The sequence below is a fragment of the Haematobia irritans genome, chromosome 1 (assembly GCF_050003625.1).
Source record: "Haematobia irritans isolate KBUSLIRL chromosome 1, ASM5000362v1, whole genome shotgun sequence".
NCBI classification, from domain to species: domain Eukaryota; kingdom Metazoa; phylum Arthropoda; class Insecta; order Diptera; family Muscidae; genus Haematobia; species Haematobia irritans.
In genome coordinates, this window is record NC_134397.1 from 249,673,840 (window position 1) to 249,699,651 (window position 25,812).

General features: G+C 35.3%; 2 protein-coding genes across 2 annotated transcripts; one reads left to right on the forward strand and one right to left on the reverse strand.

The window, feature by feature from the left end:
* The first annotated feature begins 1,737 nt into the window (after positions 1-1,737).
* LOC142235718 (signal transducer and transcription activator-like) lies at positions 1,738-3,203 on the forward strand. Its single transcript, XM_075306978.1, has 2 exons — positions 1,738-1,904; positions 2,970-3,203. The coding sequence occupies exons 1-2, from the start codon at positions 1,791-1,793 to the stop codon at positions 3,201-3,203; spliced, it is 348 nt and encodes a 115-aa protein (XP_075163093.1). The 5' UTR covers positions 1,738-1,790.
* Positions 3,204-15,307: 12,104 nt separating this feature from the next.
* On the reverse strand, positions 15,308-25,798 carry LOC142235725 (uncharacterized). The gene is made up of 5 exons (XM_075306986.1): positions 25,610-25,798; positions 25,505-25,567; positions 22,014-22,129; positions 20,964-21,936; positions 15,308-20,902 (listed from the first exon to the last, which is right to left on the reverse strand). The coding sequence occupies exons 1-5, from the start codon at positions 25,796-25,798 to the stop codon at positions 15,308-15,310; spliced, it is 6,936 nt and encodes a 2,311-aa protein (XP_075163101.1).
* Positions 25,799-25,812: the final 14 nt, after the last annotated feature.

Sequence of the window (25,812 nt, forward strand, 5' to 3'; positions counted from 1 at the left end):
GAAAATTTTCTCCAAATTTTATTTCTATTGAAAATTTTGTTGACATTTCATTTCTATGGAAAATTTGTTAAAATTTTACTTTCATCGTAAATTTTCTCCAAATTTTATTTCTATAGAAAATTTTTTCAAAATTTTATTTCTATCGTAAATTTTCTCCCAATTTTATTTTTATTGAAAATTTTGGCAAAATTTTCTATTGAAATAAAATTTTGACAAAATTTATATAACTTGGTCAATATGTTATTTCTATCAAAAAAGATTTCAAAATTTTATTTCTATTGAACATTTTGTCAAAATTTCGTTTTTATAGAAAACTTTGTCAACATTTTATTTCTATAGAAAATTTTGTCAAAATGTTATTTCTATAGAAAATTTTGTCAAAATGTTATTTCTATAGAAACATTTTTAACATTTTATTGCTATAGAAAATTTTGTCAAAATTTTATTTCTATAGAAAATTTTGTCAACATTTTATTTCTATAGAAAATGTTGTCAACATTTTATTTCTATAGAAAATTTTGTCAAAATTTTATTTTCATCGTAAATTTTCTCCAAATATTATTTTTATAGAAAATTTTCTCCAACTTTTATTTCTATAGGAAATTTTTTCCAAATTTTATTTCTACAGAAAAATTTTTCCAAATTTTATTTCTATAGAAAATTTTGTCAAAATTTTATTTCGTCGTTTTTTTTTTTTTTTTGATTTCAGCTTAAAACCATACATTGACTAAACTACAAGTGGAGCTTAACCAACAGAGGAAAAGAATGTTTATCAAATTTATTTGGGCAAAGCCGTATAGACTGCAAGATGGTTGGATGGACGCACGTTTCGGAATTACCACATTCCTCATCAGCATCCTCTACTTGCAGCAAAACTATTAACCAATTATCAGAATAAATTCAGGCAGTTCATTAAACCCAACAATAAACCACAATCTCTAAATTTAGTGAAAATGTCATAGAAATTTTGTCTTTAGAGAAGCTTTCATAAAAATTTTGTCTGTAGAGAAAATTTCATAGAATTTTTGCCTTAGAGAAAATTTCATAGAAATTTTGTCTTTAGAGAAAATTTCATAGAAATTTTGTCTAGAGACAATTTTATAGAAATTTTGTGTATTGCAAATATTTCATAGAAATTTTGTCTTTAGAGAAAATTTTATAGAATTTTGGCTTTAGAAAATATTTCATAGAAATTTTGTCTTTAGAGAAAATTTCATAGAAATTTTGTCTTAAGAGAAAATTTCATAGAAATTTTGTCTTTAAAGAAAATTTCAAAGAAATTTTTCAGTTAAAGGCAATTTCATAGAAACTTTGCCTGTACAGAAAATTTTAAAGAAAAGTTGTCTTTTAAAAAAAATTTATAGACATTTTGTCTTTAGAGAAAATTTCATAAAAATTTTGTGTTAAATTTCATTAAATTTCATTTCAAATTTTGTCTATAAATGTTTTCATAGATTTTTTTTTAATTTCATAAAAATTTTATCTTCAGAATAAATTTCATTGAAATTTTGTCTTCAGAATAATTGTCATTAAAATTTTGTCATTAGAATAAATTTCATAAAAATGTTGTCTTTAGAATAAATTGCATAAAATTTTTGTCTTTAGAATAAATTGCATAAAAATTTTGTCTTTAGAAAGAATTCATAGAACTTTTGTAAGACAAAGCCATCTCTAAATTTAGTGGAAATTTCATAGAAAGTTTGTCTTTAGAGAATCTGTGGGTGGCATAGGTCTTGGTGTCCTCCATTATCGAGGTTTCTTATTTCCCTGTTTAATTTATTTTTAGAACGATGCAATTGAAGAAAATAAAACGTGCCGAGAAAAAGGGCACCGAGAGTGTCATGGACGAGAAGTTTGCTTTATTATTTTATACGTCTGTTGTAGTCAATGATTATAGGATTAGGGTAAGTGTGTGTGGGCGAAAGTGTTTACAGTTTAGATACACGCGTCGTAACAAGTAAAGGGTGATTTGTTAAGAGCTTGATAACTTTAAAAAAAAAAAAAACGCATAAAATTTGCAAAATCTCATCGGTTCTTTATTTGAAACGTTAGATTGGTCCATGACATTGACTTTTTGAAGATAATTTCATTTAAATGTTGACCGCGGCTGCGTCTTAGGTGGTCCATTCGGAAAGTCCAATTTTGGGCAACTTTTTCGAGCATTTCGGCCGGAATAGCCCGAATTTCTTCGGAAATGTTGTCTTCCAAAGCTGGAATAGTTGCTGGCTTATTTCTGTAGACTTTAGACTTGACGTAGCCCCACAAAAAATAGTCTAAAGGCGTCAAATCGCATGATCTTGGTGGCCAACTTACCGGTCCATTTCTTGAGATGAATTGTTCTCCGAAGTTTTCCCTCAAAATGTCCATAGAATCGCGAGCTGTGTGGCATGTAGCGCCATCTTGTTGAAACCACATGTCAACCAAGTTCAGTTCTTCCATTTTTGGCAACAAAAAGTTTGTTAGCATCGAACGATAGCGATCGCCATTCACCGTAACGTTGCGTCCAACAGCATCTTTGAAAAAATACGGTCCAATGATTCCACCAGCGTACAAACCACACCAAACAGTGCATTTTTCGGGATGCATGGGCAGTTCTTGAACGGCTTCTGGTTGCTCTTCACTCCAAATGCGGCAATTTTGCTTATTTACGTAGCCATTCAACCAGAAATGAGCCTCATCGCTGAACAAAATTTGTCGATAAACACATTTCGAACCGAACACTGATTTTGGTAATAAAATTCAATGATTTGCAAGCGTTGCTCGTTAGTAAGTCTATTCATGATGAAATGTCAAAGGATACTGAGCATCTTTCTCTTTGACACCATGTCTGAAATCCCACGTGATCTGTCAAATACTAATGCATGAAAATCCTAACCTCAAAAGAATCACCCTTTATAATTAAATATTTTAATTAAATCTTACATCCTTCGATTTACCTTCAATGCTGCCACCTACATGTTTTTCTTTAGGTATGGACATTGTCATTGCCCGTTGTAGTCATCGTGCATGGTAATCAGGAACCACAGTCATGGGCGACAATTACCTGGGATAATGCCTTTTCCGATATCGTACGGGAACCTTTTCAAGTGTCCGAAAGAGTTGCGTGGTCACAGTTAGCCCTTGCGTTAAATATAAAATTCGAGTCATCAACAGGTCGTGCTCTAACCGAGGAAAATCTTTACATTCAAGCTTTACATTCATAGCCGGCTTATGCCGAAATAAATTCGTACAAGCATCTCTCTTTTCCTTTGCCACCATCAAATAATCGATTAGAGTGAAGTTGGCTGGGTTTTATTTTGAGCGTACTTCCTCTTCTTTCTTTCATTCGTTTTGTTTATTTCTATAGAAAATTTTGTCGAAATTCTATTTCTATTTGTTAGATTTTGCAAAATCTACCATACCATCACGAATTCTACCAATCTACAAAACAGTAAAAATTTACCAAACAGAAAAAAATCTACCATTTTTGGTAGAATTCTAATATCTTTGGCAACTGTGGTTATATCCCGCATTTCTTTCATTTGAAAAAAAAAAAACAGGAGAATAAATCGCCCTAATTTGCTGCATTATATACCAGCCACCCTGAATAAGGACTATCAGACGTACCAAATTTGGCATATCTCTTTACTAACCCAAAATACGTCTAGATTTTTAGTTACCCATATTTAAGTCAAATCACTTAAAACGACTTCCATTAAAAGTTATTTGATAATGGATGAATAATGGATAATGAAAAACCTTTATATCAGAGAAATGCATCTTCTATGCTGACAAAATTCGCATTCATATGCGAATCATGAAACCTTTTGCTAAGGACAATTTCTTTTTCAGTGTACGCATATGTTTTCCTCACTCACAATTTTTTCTGAATCGAACGGCATTCCCATTGTCCCTATATAACAACATCTGTATTAGAATCTTATACTAAAGTAAGTCTTTGTATATTTATTTGTGTGTATATGCGTATTTGCGTCTGCACAATCTATAATTACAAATAATCAGAAGTAGTGAAAAATCACAAAATGACGACGCCTTAAGGTATCGTTCAATTATTAAATGAGAACGAACAGAAAGTGTACGTTTTTATAGCCCAACGGCAATAAATTATCGTTAAATAAATTAAAAGATGTTGTTGCTTAAAGCAACATATCACACACACAAACACAACCCTACATGCTCTCATATACTCCTCACAAACTCCGAGAGACTATATAGTTGCACACAAGAGATTGGCAATTTTACAGCAGTAAAAAAAAATTCCTTCCATCTCTCCTTACATCCCTATCATCGTGATAGGCTTTCATGCACATGGAATTGAATTGGCTGTGTATTTGCACAAGCGCAGTTTGTTTAGAGTAAAGTCATCGTACATCGTACTCCTGTTGAAGTTGGTGACTAGGCTATGTGGCTGTTAGTGGTGTTGCCATTACTGGCTGCCAATAAAACAAAACACGCCCACTTCTATTTCATCCATGACGTTTCGACTTTGCTGATGCTGCAACACTGAATGCTGCTGTTCCTTTTAGCCATAACTTCCCATGCCAATTTCCAACTCATAAATGTAATGGCACTGCTCAATGATATCGCTCATAAGCAACGAACTATGGAAAAACTGGAAATATATCCTATGAAAAAGAGAAGAGAAAGAAACAAAAAGTATTTGGAGGTTGAATTCTATGTTGCTGATTTTGAAAGGCCTTTAGTCCATCGCGACACTGCTACAAGAGAGCTTTCAAAGTAAACGCTATTTACAAAATCAAAATATTAATCCAGAAACTTACAAATTTGTCGTATTTCTGAAAATCATACTGAAATGTAAAAGGCACATAGGTGTTAGGTCATAGGTCATTCGTAGTAAGAATGTGTTCGAAATACTTCTCCTGGAATTTAGTTACACTATCGAACCAGCTCGTTAACATATCCACTATATTTGTCAAAATGGTAGTTAACCCCAATTGAAACCATCACCAAGCTCTATATGGCAACCCTATTAAAGAGTCTAAATATTTAAGTTATATATATGATTATATGATGAAATAACTCCTCGATTTGAAATCTTAAATCTGTAGATTTTTCCTAAGTTTGTTGTTTTTGTTTTTTGACCTTTTTATTTATTACCTTCTGTTTACTTTTTGTAAATTCAAGCTCAAGGTCAAAGTTTTATTTTTATTTTCTGTTTTATTTTTTTATAATTCGATATTTCGATCTCCTTCGGATAGCATCGACCATATTCAGCTGACCTATTTGTAGTCAGCCGGATTCCAGAAGTCCTAGAAATAAATTCGGGAGTTAAGTGTATATGGAGGCTATACCAAAACATGGACCAATACCAAAACATGGACAAATACCTCTAGAATTCCACTTTCTGACGAATTGGGTGAAAGCTGCGAATTCTAGAAGCCCAAAATACAACATCGGGAGATCGGTCTATATGGGGGCTATACCAAAACATGAACCGATACGAACCATTTTCTACACACCATTTTATGGTCCCATAATATCCCTAGATTTCCAATTTCAGGCAAATCGGATAGTAAATACAGTTTTTAGAAGCCGAAGAAGCAAAATCGGGGAATCGGTCTATATGGGGGCTATACCAAAACATGAACCGATGGGGACTATTTTCGACACACCTCCTTATGGTCCTAAAATACCTCTAGATTTTCAATTTCAGGCAAGTCGGATAGAAAATACAGTTTCTAGACGCCCAAGAAGCAAAATCGGGAGATCGGTCTATATGGCGGCTATATCAAAACATGGACCGATGGGCACCATTTTCGGCGCATCTTTTTATGGTGCCAAAATACCTCTAGATTTCCAATTTCAGGCAAATCGGATAGTAAATACAGTTTTTAGAAGCCCAAGAAGCAAAATTTGGGAGATCGGTCTATATGGGGGCTATACCAAACCATGCACCGATACGAACCATTTTCTGCACACCTCTTTATAGTCCCATAATACCTCTAGATTTACAATTTCAGGCAAATCGGATAGTAAATACAGTTTTTAGAAGCCCAAGAAGCAAAATCAGGAGATCGGTCTATATGGGAGCTATACCAAAACATGGACCGATGGGCACCATTTTCGGCGCATCTTCTTATGGCCCTCAAGTACCTCTAGATTTTTAATTTGGATCAATAAATTTCGTGATTGAATCAGAAATTTTTTTTTTGTGTGAACCTTCAAATGATTCGTGTCAAAATTTGACACGATACAGCGTCTTTTGTGAAACAACTTGTTATTGTGAAAAAAATGTAAAAAAAGGAATTTCGTGTTTTGATAAAATACTGTTTTCTGAAGGGAAAAAATACGGTGGAAACAAAAACTTGGCTTGATAATGAGTTTCAGGGAAATAAACAATAATTGATTGGTATGTAAAATTCAAGCGTGGTGAAATGAGCGCGTAGGACGGTTACCGACCACAAAATGATTTTGAATGACCGTAAAATGAAGTTGATCGAGATAGCAGAGGCCTAAAGATATCAAAGGAACGTGTTGGTCATATCATTCATTAATATTTGGATATGCGGAAGCTGTCTACCAAAAACAACAACGTGTTGATGATTCTGAGCGGTGTTTGCAGCTGTTAACTCGTAATACACCCGAGTTTTTCCTTCGATATGTGACAATGGATGAAACATGGCTCCATCACTACACTCCTGACAGCGACCGGTGAACCGTATCCGAAGCGTGGAAAGACCCAAAAGTCCGCTGGCAAAGTAATGGCCTCTGTTTTTTGGGATGCGCATGGAATAATTTTTATCGATTATCTTGAGAAGGGAAAAACCATCAACAGTGACTATTATATGGCGTTATTGGAGCGTTTGAAGGTCGAAATCGCGGCAAAACAGATCCATATGAAGAAGAAAAAAGTATTGTTCCACCAAGACAACGCACCGTGCCACAAGTCATTGAGAACGATGGCAAAAATTCATGAATTGGGCTTCGAATTGCTTTCCCACCCACCGTATTCTCAAGATCTGCGATTTTTTCTTTTTCTCAGACCTCAAAAGGATGCTCGCAGGGAAAAATTTGGCTTCAATGAAGGTGATCGCCGAAACTGGGGCCAATTTTGAGGCAAAACCGAAGGAATACTACCAAAATGGTATCAAAAAATTGGAAGGTCGCTATAATCGTTGTATCGCTCTTGAACGGTACTATGTTTAATAATAAAAACGAATTTTGAGAAAAAAAGTGATTTTCTTTGTTAGACCGCGGACTTATCAGCCAACCTGTTAATACCATGTACCAAATTTCAGCCGGATCGGATGAAATTTGCTTCTCGTAGAGGCTCCGCAAGCCAAATCGGCGGATCGGTTTATATAGGCGCTATATATAATTATGGACCGATGTGGACCAATTTTTGCATGGTTGTTAGATACCATATACTAACACAATGTACCAAATTTCAGCCGGATCGGATCAAAGTTGCTTCTCTTAGAGCAATCGCAAGCCAAGTTTCGGGGGTCCGTTTATATGGGGGCTATACCTAAAAGTGGACCGATATGCCCCATTTGCAATACCATCCGACCTACATCAATAACAACTACTTGTGCCAAGTTTCAAGTCGATAGCTTGTTTCGTTCGGAAGTTAGCGTGATTTCAACAGACGGACGGACATGCTTATATCGACTCAGAATTTCACCACGAACCAGAATATATATACTTTATATGGTCTTAGAGCAATATTTCGATGTGATACCCCCCATCCTATTGTGAAGGGTATAAAAATAGGTTGAAAGGGAACACGCCCTACCCGACGTTTGTTAAGCCGGTCCGTTTTATATCTGCATAACCGCCCTATTTCTGTATATAAACACAATAGTCAGACTTTTTTTTTTTAAATGTAGGGGACACGTGTGTGGAAACCATGAAGTGATTAATCAGTAATACAGTTTTTGTACCAGACTACCCCTGACCCTACTCTTTAACCCTTATACTACGTTGGGTATTAGGTCGTATTTTTCATCACCGAATTTCTTACTTTTGGATTATAATTAAAAGTTCTTACTTTTCAGCATGAATTCAGCATATGTTACCAATTTATGCACTGAGTGATAGAAATTGTTAATTATATTCGAACAGTAACATATGCGGTGTTGAAAAATACGATTTGGGTCGTCAAATGACCCCAACGTAGTATAAGGGTTAAAACAGTACAAATCTTTTCGAATTTGTTTTCAGATCGAAGGATATGGTTAACTTATTAACGAAAATATAATTCTATAGAAGTAACATTTTGATAAAATTTTCTATAAAAATAAAACTTTGAAAATATTTTCTGTGCAAATAAAATTTTGACAAAATTTTCCATAGAAGTAAAATTTTGACACAATTTTCCATAGAAATAAAATTTTGACAAATTTTTCTATATCTTACTCAAAGTTGGCTAAACATAATCTTCTATAGCACTAAATATATGTGCAAAAAATCATCGAAATCGGTTCAGATTTAGCTATAGCTCCCATATATATGTACCGCCCGATTTTTGTAAATTTGGCCATAAAACCCTTATTTACCAACCGATCTTACCCAAATTTGGCTAGATCCAGTCCTCTATAGTACTAACTATATGTGCAAAATTTCATCGAAATCGATTCAGATTTAGATATAGCTCCCATATATATGTATAGCCCGATTTTCCCAAATTTGGCCATAGAACCCTTATTTATTAACCGATCTCACTAAAAGTTTGCTATATTCAGTCCTCTATAGTACTAACTATATGTGCAAAATTTCATCGAAATCGGTTCAGATGTAGATATAGTTCCCATATATGTATCAGCCGATTTGAAAAATTCGCCCCTAATAACCTTATGTTTGACCATACAGGCCTCATTTCTTAACTGATCTTACTCAAATCTTGAACAAGGTAACCTTTTGTGGTATTACTCATACCCGCAAAATATTATGCAAATTGGATCAGATTTAGATATAGCTTCCATATATATGCATCGCTCGAGTTTCCCAAATTTGGCTATAGTACTCTTATTTATTAAACAATGTTACTCAAATTTCAAATTTTGATGTACTAGCCGATCGTACTTATACGTACTGGTAGCTCTTACATAAGAATATTGCTCGATTTTTACAAATTTGTATTTATTACCAACACTAATTTAACGATTTTCTCTTTTTTAATAATGGGCTCACTAACTTCGTAGGCGCAATATCAACGCAGCCAGTGTTGCTAGAAGTATGGGAAATTCCCTATATGTAGGGTTTTTTAATATTCAGCGTCTTGTAGGGACGTAGGGCCACAATGTAGGACATTTTCACTCAACAATTTGTAATAATTTTTACATTTTGGTGGCTCTAGAGGAGGAAATTAGAAGCCGGCAAGGCTTGATCTTTAATAATGTGTGGTAAACTTTATTCCTGTAGAGAATTTTGTCAACATTTTATTTCTACACTGAAAAAACAGTGAACCAACAAGGAAGAAAACTTTCGGTTAATTTTAGAAAATTTTGAATATTTGTAGAAAATTTTAACTAAACAGTATTACAAACGTTGGCATCACGCCGATGTCATAAAACTAAGTAAATATTTTTCGACAAATTCAAGAAAATTTATTAGACATAATTAAGTTTTTTCACTTGTTGAAGAAAATTTTGTTGTTTGAAGGAAAAACTTGGAGTTCAAAATTGCAAGAATGTCTTTAGTGACATACGAAGTTCATGGTGGACGCATTTTTGGTAAAATTTACAAATTTAAAGAAATTCTGAACTATTTTGTGGAAGACACAAATTTAGTTAATCTGTATGCTTCATTTGAGTATATTTTTTTCCTCGGTTTTAGTTAATTTAACTAACGTACACAAAAAATTATTAGAGTAAAGGAAACTTTCTCCAAACATAATAATTCCATGAACTAAAATAAAGTTAAATTGGCTTTAGTGAAATAGAGAGTTCACTTTTTTTTGAGTGTATAGAACATTTTGTCAAAATTGTATTTCTATAGAAATTTTTTCAAAATTTTATTTCTATAAAAAATTTTCTCAAAATTTTATTTCTGTGGAATTTTTTCTCAAAAATTTTATTTCTATAGAAGTTTTTGTCAAAATTTTATTTCTATAGAAAAATTTCTCACAAAAATTTGTTTATAGAAACTTTTTCCAAAATTTTATTTTTATAGAGATTTATTTTTATAGAGATTTTATTTTTATAGAGATTTTATCATGTTTTAATATAATAAAGTACTTAGAACCATTTTTGTTTTGTAAAATTGGTTAACGAAAAATTTAACGAAAAATATAGTAGGGAAAATTGTTTGGGAATGTATGGGAAAGTAGGGAACTTTTTTGTCCTTGTAGGGTAAACCGAACATTTTCCGTGGCAACATTGGCTATGAGCTATAGTCAGATTGACATGTACCCCTTTACTTTCTTAAATATGCAACTGCGGTTTATCCCCCAGACCTATATGTTACCCCACAAATGCTTATGATTACTAATTCTGTAATGGTGGTTTAGGGTATGATATAGTCGGCCCCACCCGACTTTCTACTTTACTTACTTGTTTTTTTAATTGGGTAGATTTTTGGTAACAATTTCTTCAAGTTTTGGTGGATTATTTTTAGTATAAGTGGCAACCGTGATAATAATACTGTAGATGTAAAATGAGGTATAGCTCCTACATCTCTAGCAAACATTTGCAATTTCTCTTTCTGACAACTGTCTAATGCATTCTCTCTTTTGCTGGCTCTTAACGTGTAAACGAACTGCGTCTATTCAAACTTTTTGAATGGAGCTAATATCATAATTTCATTAGCTATTTTTATACCCACCACCATAGAATGGTGACGGGGGTATAATAAGTTTGTCATTCCGTTTGTAACACATCGAAATATCGATTTCCGACTATATAAAGTATATATATTCTTGATCAGGGAGAAATTCTAAGACGATATAACGATGTCCGTCTGTCTGTTGTAATCACGCTACAGTTTTCAATAATGAAGCAATCGTGCTGAAATTTTGCACAAACTCGTCTTTTGTCTGCAGGCAGGTCATGTTCGAAGATGGGCTATATCGGTCCAGGTTTTGATATAGTCCCCATATAAACCGACCTCCCGATTTGGGGTCTTGGGCTTATAGAAATCGAAGTTTTTATCCAATTTGCCTGAAATTTGAAATCTAGAGGTATTTTACGACCATAAAGAGGTGTGCCAAAAATGGTGAGTATCGGTCCATGTTTTGGTATAGCCCCCATATAGACCGATCTCCCGATTTTCCTTCCTGGGCTTATAGAAACCGCAGTTTTTATTCAATTTACCTGAAATTGGAAATCTAGAGGTATTGTAGGACCACAAATACGTGTGCCAAAAATTGTGAGTATCGGTCCATATTTTGGTATAGCCCCCATATAGACGGATCTTCCGATTTTACTTCTTGGGCTTATAGAAACCGCAGTTTTTATTCAATTTACCTGAAATTGGAAATCTAGAGGTATTGTAGGACCACAAATACGTGTGCCAAAAATTGTGAGTATTGGTCCATATTTTGGTATAGCCCCCATATAGACCGATCTCCCGATTTTACTTCTTGGTCTTATAGAAACCGCAGTTTTTATTCAATTTACCTGAAATTGGAAATCTAGAGGTATTGTAGGACCACAAATACGTGTGCCAAAAATTGTGAGTATCGGTTCATGTTTTGGTATGGTCCCCATATAAACCGACCTCCTGATTTGGGGGTCTTGGGCTTATAGAAATGGTAGCTTTTATCCGATTTGCTTGAAATTTGAAATCTAGAGATATTTTATGACCATAAAGAGGTGTGCCAAAAATGGTGAGTATCAGTCCATATTTTTGTATAGCCCCCATATAGACCGATTTCCCGATTTTACTTCTTGGGCTTCTAGAATCCGAAGTTTTTATCCAATTTGCCAGAAATTGGAAATCTATAGGTATTTTCGGCTCATAAAGAGGTGTGCCGAAAACGGTGAATATCGGTCCATATTTTGGTATAGCCCCATAAGAACGATTTAACTCCTTGGGTTTCTAGAAACCGTAGGTTTTATCTGATTTGCCTGAAATTGTAAATATTCTGGTATTTTAGGCTCACAAAAACGTGTATCGGATTAAGTTTTTATCGGTCAATTTGGTAATGCCTCCATATAGACCGACTTCACTTCTTGAGGGTGTAGAAGGCGCACTGATCATGAAAATTGCTTGACATTTCCAGATTTTACTTCTACAGATTAAAGATTTCAAATCAAGACGTTATTTTATAATTTTCTTGCACACTTACAAGAGATGTTAATGATTCCTCTAAAACTCAAACAAAAATGGTTCTTATAAATCCAGAATCTGATATGGTCCTCATAGAGGATATCTTTAAATTTATCTTCGGGAAGTGTCCTCAAGCCCTCCTGAAATTTCAAAGGAAACCCTAATATTTGGTTCATGGTGGTGGGTATTTAAGATTTGGCCCGGCCGAACTTAGTGCTGTACATACTTGTTTGAGTAAAAAATTGTCAAAATGCCGATAAATCGGTAAAATTGGCAGCCCTGACATACACTCTTGCCAAAGATAATTAAGTATAACTCTTCTTCTCAATTATCTTTGCTCTTGCTTTCAAACTGAATTGATTTGAAAAATAAATGCAATTAGTCTTATCTAAAGAAAATTTCCTTTCGTTTGAGACCAAATTTATCCCTCAAAGGCTTCGTATATGTACTTCGTATATGTACAAAATATATTTGATGGCCCCTTAATATTTAAGGCCTTGTAATAAAATAACTTTAAAGTTTTTACAATTCCCAGCGTTCTTTATTTGACCGCGGGATGCTGTATCTGAGGAGAGACATCTATACAAGAGTGAAATATAAAATGGAATTAGTAGTACAGAGACATAAACGAATGCGCGCGCATTCATGCAACCTCTAAAACGGGGCTTGGACTTAGAAAATTAGACAATCACATTGGTCATTGGGATAACAGGGTGAAACACACTAGAGAAGTGGTTGAGAGGTTTTGGCAAAACTTTTTCTGTTTCGTGGAATTTCCAGTTTCTAGTTTAGAAGCAAATTTGGTTTTCCGTTTAGTGGCTCACAGAAGAAGTGGGTGTAACTGCAACATGATGCCATTCACCATTATAGTATTTTCCTGCTAGATTATGAATCGAGATGCTTAAGCTTTCAGTTTATCACTTTGTCTGTCTGACAGTTTGTTAGTCTGAATGTGTGAAGTTGGTTATGCTGAATCATTCTTTGGTTCAATATAGCTTGCTCCTCCTCCCCAAACAAATAAACCATCAGTATTTACCACATAAATTGACAATATGGAAATACCATATTGTGCAGCTATGCAGGCAGGCAGGCAAGCATTCCAGACTATGTGGGTTGTTTGCTGCTATAACAGAAAATCATATCTGGCCATTGTCATTGTTTACTTTTCCCCCAATGAATCTGAAGCTGGAGCAGGGGAATCATTTTGTAAATTAATTTCAATTGCAATAATATTTTAAATTGTGTGGTTAGTGTTGGCAATCAGTTTTCTCTGATTTTCCGCACTGAGTAAATGGTAAATGATAATATTGCCGTAGGCTTGGTCAAGATGTGGGGAGGGGGAGGGGAATGGCCAACCAATCATGTCTGTAAAATAATTTGAAATGCCTTTCTCTTTAGTTTAGTTATTTAAACTGGTTTCATATTTGCAATAGCAATAGCAAACAGTCATAATTGAATTACATTTAATATCAAATTTAATTATTGTGATTAATTTTTATGCAGTCGTAGAAGAGACTATATCTGTGTGTATGTGTGTGGTCGTACAATAATAATTATATTATTTAATTTATCTTAATATGACATGATGGGGCATAAAAATATGCCTGAAAATAAATTAGTAGAATTACCAATTTAAATAATAATTACTATTGTAATATCTTTTAAAATTATATAGAGATTTAATTTTAGTCAAACATAATATTTCATTACGATGAGCTTTAAATATGCTTTGGGTAATGGCAAGTTAGAACAATATTTAAAAATATTTAAAAATGAGCTCTTGTTTATTAATGAATATTTTGAGGTTCAAGCATTTTATATTTTGATATCAATTTGGATTTTCCCGCTAGATCTGTTTTTTTAATGTCTTTTAGCGGGAAAAAACGCATTTGGTTATTAGCTTTTTTCTGGCTTTTGTCATGACCCGTTTAGCGGTGTTTAGCCGTCATATTTCAACATATCTAACTAACTCTTGCTGCCATAATAAGGTTTTGTATACATTTCAAACGTAAATATAATTTTTTTAAAGATTTCCACCTCATTTTTTTTTAACAAATGCACTTTGCTGTAAATTTGTGTACTCGTTTATGGTGTCCTTTTTATGTTATCTTATGTTGTTATAATATTCTCAAGTTAAACAAGTATATACGGCCGTAAGTTCGGCCAGGCCGAATCTTATGTACCCTCCACCATGGATTGCGTAGAAACTTCTACGAAAGACTGTCATCCACTAGAGGTCTGCACAATTCCGTTTGTAAATGCAGAGTACACGTGTACTTGCTACATGAGTACATCTATTTGAGAGAGTCGCAAAACTATTGGTACACATTTTGATGAACACCAAAAGCCACGACTAACTTCTTGTTGCTACTCTGATGCCTTCACTACCAACAAACACATATTCCTCTTTCTCTCTTATTGAAGTGTACTCAGAGTGATCACGTCGAGTATGTTGAGAAAACAAAACTTCATAGAGTACTCCATGTACCACGTGCAGTTTCAGAAATATAAAAAATAAACTTACTCTCAATAATATATGTTTTGGTTTGTTATAAAGAACGGCAAACGTTAATGTAAGTGTGTTACATACATAAATATATGAAATATGTGATATACATACATATCTATGATTAACCAGTAAGGAAAGTCTAAAGTCGGGCGGGGCCGACTATATTATACCCTTCACCACAATGTATACCAAAATTGTTGATACCATCTTAACACCTTCAAATTAGTGAAAACTAATAAAAACATGGAATAATTGGTTTCCTCCCAATAAAGAAAGTACTCAGCTCCCCTGCCTCAGCACGGCGTATTCCATAGGGGAGTGTAATACGTTGAAATCATATAGGTTACCATATAATGAAACGTATAGTTCAACATATTACCAAAGTTTGTTAGAATGTAATGAGTTCGTAACATATTGATATAAATTAATATAGCAAATTTACGACCACGTACATACATTGTTATAAATAAGAATTATTCTAATCTTATATAAATTATAATTCTAAGTAGTATTTACGAGCTAGAGTATGGAACCAAATAGTTATGGTTTAGTCAATATTTTTTCTGCTTAAAAATTAGATATGCTTAGGCATATTGCGTCATGATAGCTATGAATTGTTTCATATGTTATAGCGCTTATAAAGCTATAGTCAATATTACTGAAACACCAGTCAATCGTAGACATCCCTTTTGTGGTTGGCATTTCAAGAAATGAGAATAGTCCTTTCTGGTTGAGTCGAATCTCCGTTTCGGGTTTATTTTGCTTTCTGCAAATATTAAAATCGCCAAGAATAACAGTTTTGTTATCCGGAAATTTTATATTGCTGCAAATATTGTCCAACTCATTCCGAAGCAATATTTCTGAATAATTTTTATGCCTATATAAAAGAATAAAATTAATATCCTTTAATTTGAAGGTCAAATATTCTAATGGTTTATTTGCAATTATATCTCGTTTGTAATGCATATATGTAACATAATGGGATATATCATCTCTCACAAAAACTATTAATCCCCGTTTACATCTTCGATTAGAACTTTCGCTAGAATCTATTCTCATTTGTGGTAAAATAGTAAAACCAGGGATATTGTAAATTTCCTCTTTTAGAGTCCAAGTTTCAACAAAACATAAAACATGAGCCTGCATAATTAATTTGTCATTTCGGACATCTTCTATATGGGCATGCAAACTTTGAATATTTTGGTACACTATTTTTAGATTTGTGGGCTCAAGCAAATGATCGAAATAAGTCTTCAACAATTTATGCGTGCGAAGATTAACAATTTCCATATGCACGGCGTCATTTTCGGTAAAGGGGCGAGGTGGATTGAATGATCCTATAAGGAACAGCCCATTAGCTCTTGTTGCCCTGCTACATGCAACGTACAATGAGGAACGGTTCATACGGGGTTTTAAATGAACGGCAACCTTTTCATATGTGGCACCCTGACTCTTATGAATTGTAATTGCTTCTGCTGGAACCACCGGGAATTGTTTTCTGTCAACATTAACTTGCTCATTGCGTTTATATTGAAAACTTTTAGTAACAATTTCAATAGGAGTCCAATTTTTTTGAGTACTATGGGGTTTTTTTAAACGAGCCGCATATCCTACCGTTGGTTCAGAAAAATGTATCCAAAGTGTTGTAGGAATTCGCCTATTCGTAGTGGATAATGTAATATCCATGAGTTGCCCCGTGGCGCCGTTTACCAAACCATCGCTAGTATCGATGTTCACAGTTACCATATATTTTGCCGACACTTTTAGAATTAACCGATATGGAAGTCCTTGGCATTCAGATACTTTAAATAACTTTACAGCTTCCAAAACCTTTTTCTTGTTTTGTTCTGTTAAACCAATGGCTTTTATGCAATCCTCTGCATTTGATATAATCTCTTCAGATTGTATCGAATTTAACTTGGCAGTGTTGTATTGGTCTACTTCATCATTTGAGCAGAAAAGATGAATTGCATCAGTAGGGACCGCTGAGGGAGTAACGATTCGCTGTCGAAGCATTTTAATGTCGTCCTCAGTCATTTGCCCACAAGACATATTATTAAGTGCAACTGCAAAGAGGTTGTCTTCTCTTTGGCGCATTATTTCTGTGAGTTCGAAGTATTTGAACTTCTCCCAAATTGTGGTACCATAGATTGCGCTGTAGGGATCACTGCTTGGTGCTGAAAATATCCAGCGATCGCCAACGGGTGAAAGTTGTTTCAAGTCTCCAAACACTACTACAGATACGCCGCCGAAAATTTCTGTGCTTTTGAAAATTTGTTTCAATCGTGCATCTAAGAAGGAGAACATTCTCGCACCCACCATTGAAATTTCATCAATTATGAGAAGCCTCAAATACATTAGTTTAGAGTACATGGAATTTACTGTATCCGCATTCAACGGTCTTAAGTCCGACGAAGACTGATTCACGGGTAAAGAAAACATTGAATGCAATGTTGCACCCCCAATGCCGAATGCGGCTTTTCCAGTTGGTGCCGTCAATAAAACCTTTATAACGCTCGGATCAGTTCCAGGAATGCTATTAAGCCTCTGGTTAACAGATTGGTAAATTGCTGATATCAACCTACTTTTACCTACTCCAGCACCACCGCCAATAAATTCATGGAATGAATTACCGCATTTGATGTTGTGAAGCAGATGAGATAAATATTGCTTTTGTTTCAAATTAAGCATTTGTACCATTTGCAGCAAATTTGATCCTGAAATTAGTGGAGGAAGTTTAACAGTCCGCAATCGGCCATCAGAAGTTTCTTCCGAAACAGCGCCGCCTGGTGTCTGCAATAAATTCATGTGCGAATCGATTTCCGGGACACCAAGAACTTGGAATTCTGTATCAATTTCTGCCTCATCTTCACCTTGGAGAATCTGATTTGCCACCTCGTCCTCTTCACTCAGACGTTGGAGAATATTTTCAAGTTCACGTTCCTCGAAAACATCATATTTACGTCTGTTGATTTCAATTAATTCTTTTTCAGCAATGCATGTTGCCTCGTTATCATTATGCAGCAGCTCTACTTCTTCGTTTCTCCAGGGTCGATACAGCATCACAAGTTCTCTAAAGTAGTCACTTCTGTGGGTACTTACACTATAATGGCGGTATCGAATTACATGCGGTTTTATACGTTCTATCATATAACCACTTTTATCTTTCTGTTCAAAATATTTTAACTGCCTTAATGGTGCTTGAATATCTAACATTACCTCCAGATCGTCAGTGTGTTCTTGTCCTTGGTCTTCTTCTAGTGGATCTTGATCCATGTATTGAGGGTTTTCCGCGGGATCATTTAAGTCATGTACAGTGTTTTGACGACGATTTGGTTTGTTTTTAGAAAAGTGGTATTCAGCTGCGAAGTCTGCCAAACACTTATTTTCCAAATCTTCATGACGCTGCATATAATGATTCAGAAGCCCAGGTGCATATATGTTTGTAGAATCAGGATCCAATCGTTCTAACTGATCCCTTGGCTTCAAAATAAATACACGTTCCTCTGGTCGGCCAGTATTTATGTAAATTTCTGCATTACTGCATTCAGATAGCCGCATTCCTAAACAACAATAAGCTGCTTCTTGTGCAGAAATTTCTGTACCTGAAATAAATTTATGACCAATGTGCTGAAGCTTTTGCTTAATGGAGTGATTTCCAAATTTAATTTCCTCAACAGCGTCACGCAGTATTCGTGAAACTCCCCGATTTGATTTATTTATGTAGTTAATTATATAGCTACAACATGCATAGGGATCTAATATATATTGTATATCCATATTGGCTCTATGCAAACCAAGTATTGTGGGATTGTATGCATTGACCATCCTGTCCTCAAATCGCCGTTTAAGCATTATTTTCGGTTTTTTCAGTGCAGAACGCAAGGACAGTATATATTCGTTATAAGAAAGACAAATATTTTCATGACTGAGGAAGTTTTTGAAAACATTCAAATGTTCGAGTTGATCAGCTGACATATTGGCATTTAATAACGATTGGATTTTGCTAAAATTATTCTTGTACTCTAAAACGTTTTCACAATCATCTGGAAGGGGCAATAAAATTGTTGTTTCTGGCATTGGAGGATACGGCATTCCATATCTACAAATTTTTTCACCCCGGAATTCTCTTGTACACGAGCGATTGTGATTATGCCGTTGATACGGAATAAATTCAGCTAAATTCTCGTCTGCACCATTGGTAGAGATATATCTATCTATAAAAGTAATAACATCGGGAAAAGTAGATGAATCGTTGATGTTAACTTTTGGAGCTTCATGAAGCCAATACATACCATGTACATGTGGGGACCCTCGTTGCTGAAACTCCACCCTCCAGTAATATTTATTAACAAAATGGTCATCGAAAATTCCATTCTTCATTTTAAAGAGGGAAAAAAGTTGCCTAAATCTAAATTCAAAATAACGAGAACAAGTAATTGCATCACTTCGGATCAATCTAGCTTTTTCTCCGAATGGGAGGTTTAGAGCCTCTTCCTCAGATATATTCATATTATCTACAGTTTTTGCCAAAATTACCAGTAGTTCCTGCCACTTAGTCTCAGCAGCCGACAAAGTGATAAAGAATGTTGGAAGACCAAATTGACGAATCATGGCTATAGCCTTTTTCTTTTCCGCCTCCCAATGTGCTGGAGATGATCGAACACCTTTTAAAATTCTAAATCCGTCATCGTGTCGAATAAGGCTATCAATATATTCGTCGTTTAGAGCGTTGGCGGCAGTAACATTTCGCGATCGAGTATGTTTCCGCAATGCGATCGACATAGCATTTCTAATTGTGAGCATTTCAAGTTTTTTATAGCTATATAGCAGCTTGTCAATTCTACAACATCTTCTGTCATATCTTCGCAATTCCGATCGAACGATTTTTGAATAAGTTTCCGTACAGGAACGTTTTTGGCCACAATATATGGAGGCGAATGAGAGCTCTTCAGAGTCCGCATCCAGAATCATATCAATAGGCCGTTGGCCTTCGCCTGGAGCCATTATAACACGTTGTTGAGGGATATTTTCATTTGGAATATTCTCCAATAAAGTTTGTTGACCTCCAGGATTAAGGGCTTCGAGTTCATCCTCCACAGAAGGAACATCATTAATTTCTTCAGAGGAGGTCTGGTTATTAAAAATTGACTGTATTATTTGCTGATCTTCACGATCGGCAACAAAAGGAACAATGACCTGCGAATTGAAGCTTTCAAACCAGGTGTTATCAATTGTGATACCATGTTCAGTGTATAAATTTGTGTTAATCAAATATCTGGCTGCTTCAATTACTTTGGCAGGTCTTATTGTTTCAGTCATATAATTGTGTTGGTATTCTAATCGTCGTTTAAGATGCAACTGAATGACATGAGCCTGATCAAATGTACGTGGGAGAGATGTTACCGTTTCCTGAACTGATATTGGAACATTGACCACGGCTCCACGTATGGCACTTTGCCTTTCAAAACCAAGGGCGGTTATAATCATAAACGGCAATCTAGCTGTTACCAGGCGCTCTTCTACGGGCGTTAAGCCTTTTAGAGCATCAGGGATTTCGGGAAAATCCAAACCATTTGCTAGACAAATATTCGGTATTTTGCCTTTTTTTTTCGATCTACTACAAGTTTTGCAGAAAATGTACATATTATTGGAGGAAGGAAATTTTTCGGAGAGATAAAAAATATCATTTATATTGTTTATGACGTATGTACCTTGTTTATCCAATAAATCAATCTGATTACTAAACCACAGACCACCGCAACATGTGCAAATACTTGTTGGTCCTTGCTTAATCGCCCGGTTGTAATTCTCGAATCGTTGATTATTCCTTCGGACAATTATTGACGAAATTTCCTGGCGACGTTCATCGGCTGATAGATTTGCCCTAATTTCTCGTATTCTTTGTGATTGACGAATGTTGCTTCGTACTCTATTTGTAGAATCTCGTCTGTGGCGCGCCACCCTTCCTGCCATTGAGCGATTTGCGTCAGCCTGCATATTTCTTTCCAAAGTTCTCCTCAATTGCCTCTGAGCTGTATTCCTCAAACGATCTGTTATATGGAAAACTTCATTTTCACGATGTTGGGCGTGAGCAAATCTGTCTCTTTGTCGTTCCAGTTGACCATATTCCAAATGTTCGCGTCTGGTCGCATGTGCTAACTTATCTCGTAATATATATAATATATATAATATATATAACTCGTAATATATATAACTCGACATCAATGCGTCTTTGGGACCTTGCATTCGTATTCCGCTCTTGTTCTTCTGCGCGATACTCAACGTCCATGCGCCGTTGTGCTCGAGCATTGCTATCACGTTCCTGTTCTTCCACACGGGATTCAATATCCATACGTCGTTGTGATCGAGCCTCAGTATCTCTCTGTTGCTCTTCTGCGCGAAACTCGACATCAATGCGTCTTTGGGACCTTGCATTCGTATTCCGCTCTTGTTCTTCTGCGCGATACTCAACGTCCTTGCGCCGTTGTGCTCGAGCATTGCTATCACGTTCCTGTTCTTCCACACGGTATTCAATATCCATACGTCGTTGTGATCGAGCCTCAGTATCTCTTTGTTGCTCTTCTGCGCGAAACTCGACATCAATGCGTCTTTGGGACCTTGCATTCGTATTCCGCTCTTGTTCTTCTGCGCGATACTCAACGTCCATCCGCCGTTGTGCTCGAGCATTGCCATCACGTTCCTGTTCTTCCACACGGTATTCAATATCCATACGTCGTTGTGATCGAGCCTCAGTATCTCTCTGTTGCTCTTCTGCGCGAAACTCGACATCAATGCGTCTTTGGGACCTTGCATTCGTATCCCGCTCTTGTTCTTCTGCGCGATACTCAACGTCCATGCGCCGTTGTGCTCGAGCATTGGTATCCCGTTCCTGTTCTTCCACACGGTATTCAATATCCATACGTCGTTGTGATCGGGACACCCTATCTCGCTGGCTTTCTTGAGTACGGTATTGCAAATCTTGACGGCGAAGGGAATGGGCCGCTCTGTCTCGTTCCATTTCCATAGCCCGGGATTCATTGTTGGCACGTTGTTGTGAGTGCGCGATTGCGCCTGCTATCCTTTCGGCATTTCGAAACTGAACATCTTGTCTTCTACGTAACATCCATGCATTGACATAGCTCCTTCGTTGAATTGTTACATTTTCAACATTTCGTATATCACGCATCCGTGTCCTGTTCCGCCGTTGTCGGATCAAAGTACTTTGCTTGTGAGTTCTTGGCATTTTACTTTTATGAATATTGACACTAACAATATGTATTTCGTTGAGATAATAAATATTTCCGTAGCACAACCTAATACTTCTAAAGTGTAGGACATACTAATTTGAATATTACTGCCTAATTTAGGGGAAATACCCCAGGTATACTGAATAAAAATTTGTATATACAGGTAAACATTACTACATCCGATAGGGATATATATCAATTGTTTACATTTTATTCATTGATGCACAGGTAAATAAGGAAAATTGTCTATCGATTTGGTATGTTGTATACCTAATCTGTGGGATGTCCACATCCGCAGATTAGGTATTTTGTGTACCTAAGCTGTGGGCAGCCCTCAACCACAAATTAGCTGACTAACAATCTGTATATACAGGTAATTACAAATTACTATAATCCTTGCGGATCAAAACAATTGTTTACATTGTTTTCTTTAATTCACAGGTACCTGACGGACCACAGAAGTGGTATAAATATTAAAATGATACCTTACGTATACATTTTATACGAAGGACGTACGAATTTGATATTTTTGAGATCTACTCGCATTATTTGTGATAATATCTTTTATTTGTCGTGTGTATATGGTACACACTACATTGAAAATCCACTACAGAAGTGATACTTATCTTGGAGATATAATAAGGACCAGCCTGTATATATGACATATATCTATATCTCAACGTTAATATTTAAGAATACCATTTTGATCATCTCAATCTTTTAATAAAAGTGGGTAATATCATTATTATGAAATTTAAGAGATATGTGCATGCATAAAACTTGAAATATCTAATGTGATACAATTAGATATGATTCAATTCGAAAAATGGTAAGATCTAATCAAATCTAAATACTATGGGAATAGATGTGGTCAGATCTCAATACTGGTCTAGATCTAATGTCTTGTATATAATTATATCTATTCATATATAGAATTGGGTCAGATGTTAGATTTGGTCTCATATGGAATCATATACATTTATATGTAATTCTATCTAATTACATGAGGTTATATCTGCATCTAATGGGGCCAATTTTGAAATCCAATCATATCTGAGTAGATACCCCACGGGTGACTATACGTCTGTATGAGAGCTATAACTAAATCTCAACCGATGTTGATCAAATTTACCACACTTAGCAAAGGTATCAATGCCACTCTTTTTAGAAAAACATTAATTCATTTGGGCTACAATCTCGTCGATATGGGAATATAGGGTTAAGGGTTATATGAGAGTTATATCTAAATCTGAACCGATGTGTTTCAACCATACTGGGATTGAAAATCAGCTTTTCTTTTTGGCTAAGTGGTCATATGCGTATAAATCGGTCGAATGATACATATGACACCTATATCTTAACCGATTTCAACCAAATTAAGCGCACTTAACAATACTAGCAATTGTACTCTTGGGTCAAAATATTAAGAAAATATATGAAACTTTAGCCTCTATGGCACTTAAATCGGAGTCAAACTTGGGTCTCTGTGGTCATAACGACGTAAATCGGCGAAGGATATATATATAGGAGAGCTATATCTAAACCTGAACCTATTTCAACCAAATTTGGCACGCTTAACAATACTAATAACACTACTTTACACTCAAAATGTACCATTGATAAAAAAACCAAGTTTTCCCATGTATTTTGAGCTGCTGAATTCGAAAAAAACGTTTTATGGAAAAGTTTTTGAAATTTTCGCTCTTTTTTCACTAAACACAATATATCTCGAGTCGTGTACAATTGGGTTTGTGATAAGTTAAGTGGTTCAAAAAATATCAATGCGAAAAGCCAAAATTTTCAAAAAATTCGTGCTTTACAAGGGACCTTTTCCGCCAGAAAAGTATAAACCATCACAAATCCAATTTTACACGATTATTCGTTATTTAATAAAACTAAAATTTTGACAAATTTTCTATAGAAATAACATTTTGACAAATATTGGAATGACATTTTTGACCATATAAGTACATATCGGACGAAATATAAATATGACAGCTATATCTAAATCTGAACGGATTTCAAATAAATTTGGCATGCATAGTCAAAATTCCATTAATTCAATTCCTTGTGCACAACTTGAAGTAAATCGGATGAAATTTTGACCCACGTTGGTCTTATGACTATAAATCGGATGACAGATATATATAGGAGCTACATATAAATCTGAACCGATTTCAACCAAATTCAGTATGCATATTTATAATGTTAGTTCTACTCCCTGTGTAAAATCTTACGCAACTCGGGGTACTACTTTGGTTTCTGGGGCCATATGGGTGTACATCGGGCGAAAGCTAAATATGGGAGCTATATCCAAATCTGAACCGATTTCAACCAAATTTGGCACGCATAGCCACAAAGCTAATTCTACTCCCTGTGCAAAAATTCAACTAAATCGGATAAAAAAATTTTACTCTATGATCATATGACTGTAAATCGACGAAAGCTATATATGGGAGCTATAGCTAAATCTTAACCGATTTCAAAAAAATTTTGCACACTTGACTAAACTAATAATTGTACTCCTAGTTCAAAATGTCAACCAAATTGGGGCAAAACTCTGGCTTCTAGGGCTTTATAAGTGCATATCGGGCGAAAGATATATATGGGAGCTATATCTAAATCTGAACCGATTTCAATAAAATTTGGCACACTTGACTGTACTACTATTCGTACTCTTAGTGCAAAATTTCAATCAAATTGGTGTACAACTCTGGCTTTTGGGCCTATATAAGTGCATATCGGGCGAAAGATATATATGGGAGCTATATCTAAATCTGAACCGATTTGGCTGATATTTGGCAAGTTTTTCGAGACTTATAAAATATTCGGATGTACGGAATTTGAGAAAGATCGGTTGATATACACGTCAATTATGACCAGATCGGTGAAAAATATATATGGCAGCTATATCTAAATCTGAACCGATTTTTTCCAAAATCAATAGGGATCGTCTTTGAGCCGTAAAAGGACCCTACGCCAAATTTTAGGACAATCGGACTAAAACTGCGAGCTGTACTTTGCACACAAAAATACATCAACAGACAGACAGACAGACAGACGGACAGACAGACGGACAGACAGACGGACAGACAGACAGACGGACATCGCTAAATCGACTCAGAATTTAATTCTAAGCCGATCGGTATACTAAAAGATGGGTCTATGACAACTATTTCTTGGCGTTACATACAAATGCACAAACTTATTATACCCTGTACCACAGTAGTGGTGAAGGGTATAATAATAATGGAAAGTTTTGCTTCGCATATAACTGAGAAATACTTGTGGTACCACGTGAAGTGAAGAGAATCCATGTTGTACTTTTTCTCAAGTACTTACATTTTTATTGTTCCTTTTTTTCGGAACACATATTGTTTCGGATAAGTACTTGGTGGTATTTGACAAGCAAGTGTTCTCTTCACTTCACTACTTGCGCTCTGAGAGAAAGACAGTGTATGTACTAGAGGCCTGCACAAATGTATTTGGCAGGCAAATACCAAATGGTGTTTACGGCCAAAGTCAAGACATGAGAGTATAAATGAGAGTACAAATAGTATTTGTAACCGAAGAAGCTCTGAGCAAATTAAACATAGTGTGTATTTATTTCAACAAATACTCGTACTTCCAATATTTGCCCTGATCCCGCAAACTCAAATACTCTCTTTGCAAAGGCAAAATGCATAAACACATTCATCGATAATGAATAAATAACACAAAACAACATCAAATACTCGGGACACGAAGCATAGCGACCGAGTATTCCTAGAGATTCATCTTTTTGCTTTGCTATGCTTTTGTGGTGCATTTGTTAGTCAGAGT

Bases quoted from the DNA above. Each gene is read 5' to 3' on its own strand.
- LOC142235718 (XM_075306978.1), top strand. From the start codon at position 1,791: ATGCAATTGAAGAAAATAAAACGTGCCGAGAAAAAGGGCACCGAGAGT. The intron at 1,905-2,969 runs GTAAGTGTGTGT...GTTTTTCTTTAG, and splicing joins TCAATGATTATAGGATTAGG to GTATGGACATTGTCATTGCC.
- LOC142235725 (XM_075306986.1), bottom strand. From the start codon at position 25,798: ATGCACCACAAAAGCATAGCAAAGCAAAAAGATGAATCTCTAGGAATA. The intron at 22,130-25,504 runs GTAAACACCATT...ATTTTTATTCAG, and splicing joins CTCATGTCTTGACTTTGGCC to TATACCTGGGGTATTTCCCC. The intron at 21,937-22,013 runs GTTAGTGTCAAT...ACGGCGGAACAG, and splicing joins ATCTCAACGAAATACATATT to GACACGGATGCGTGATATAC.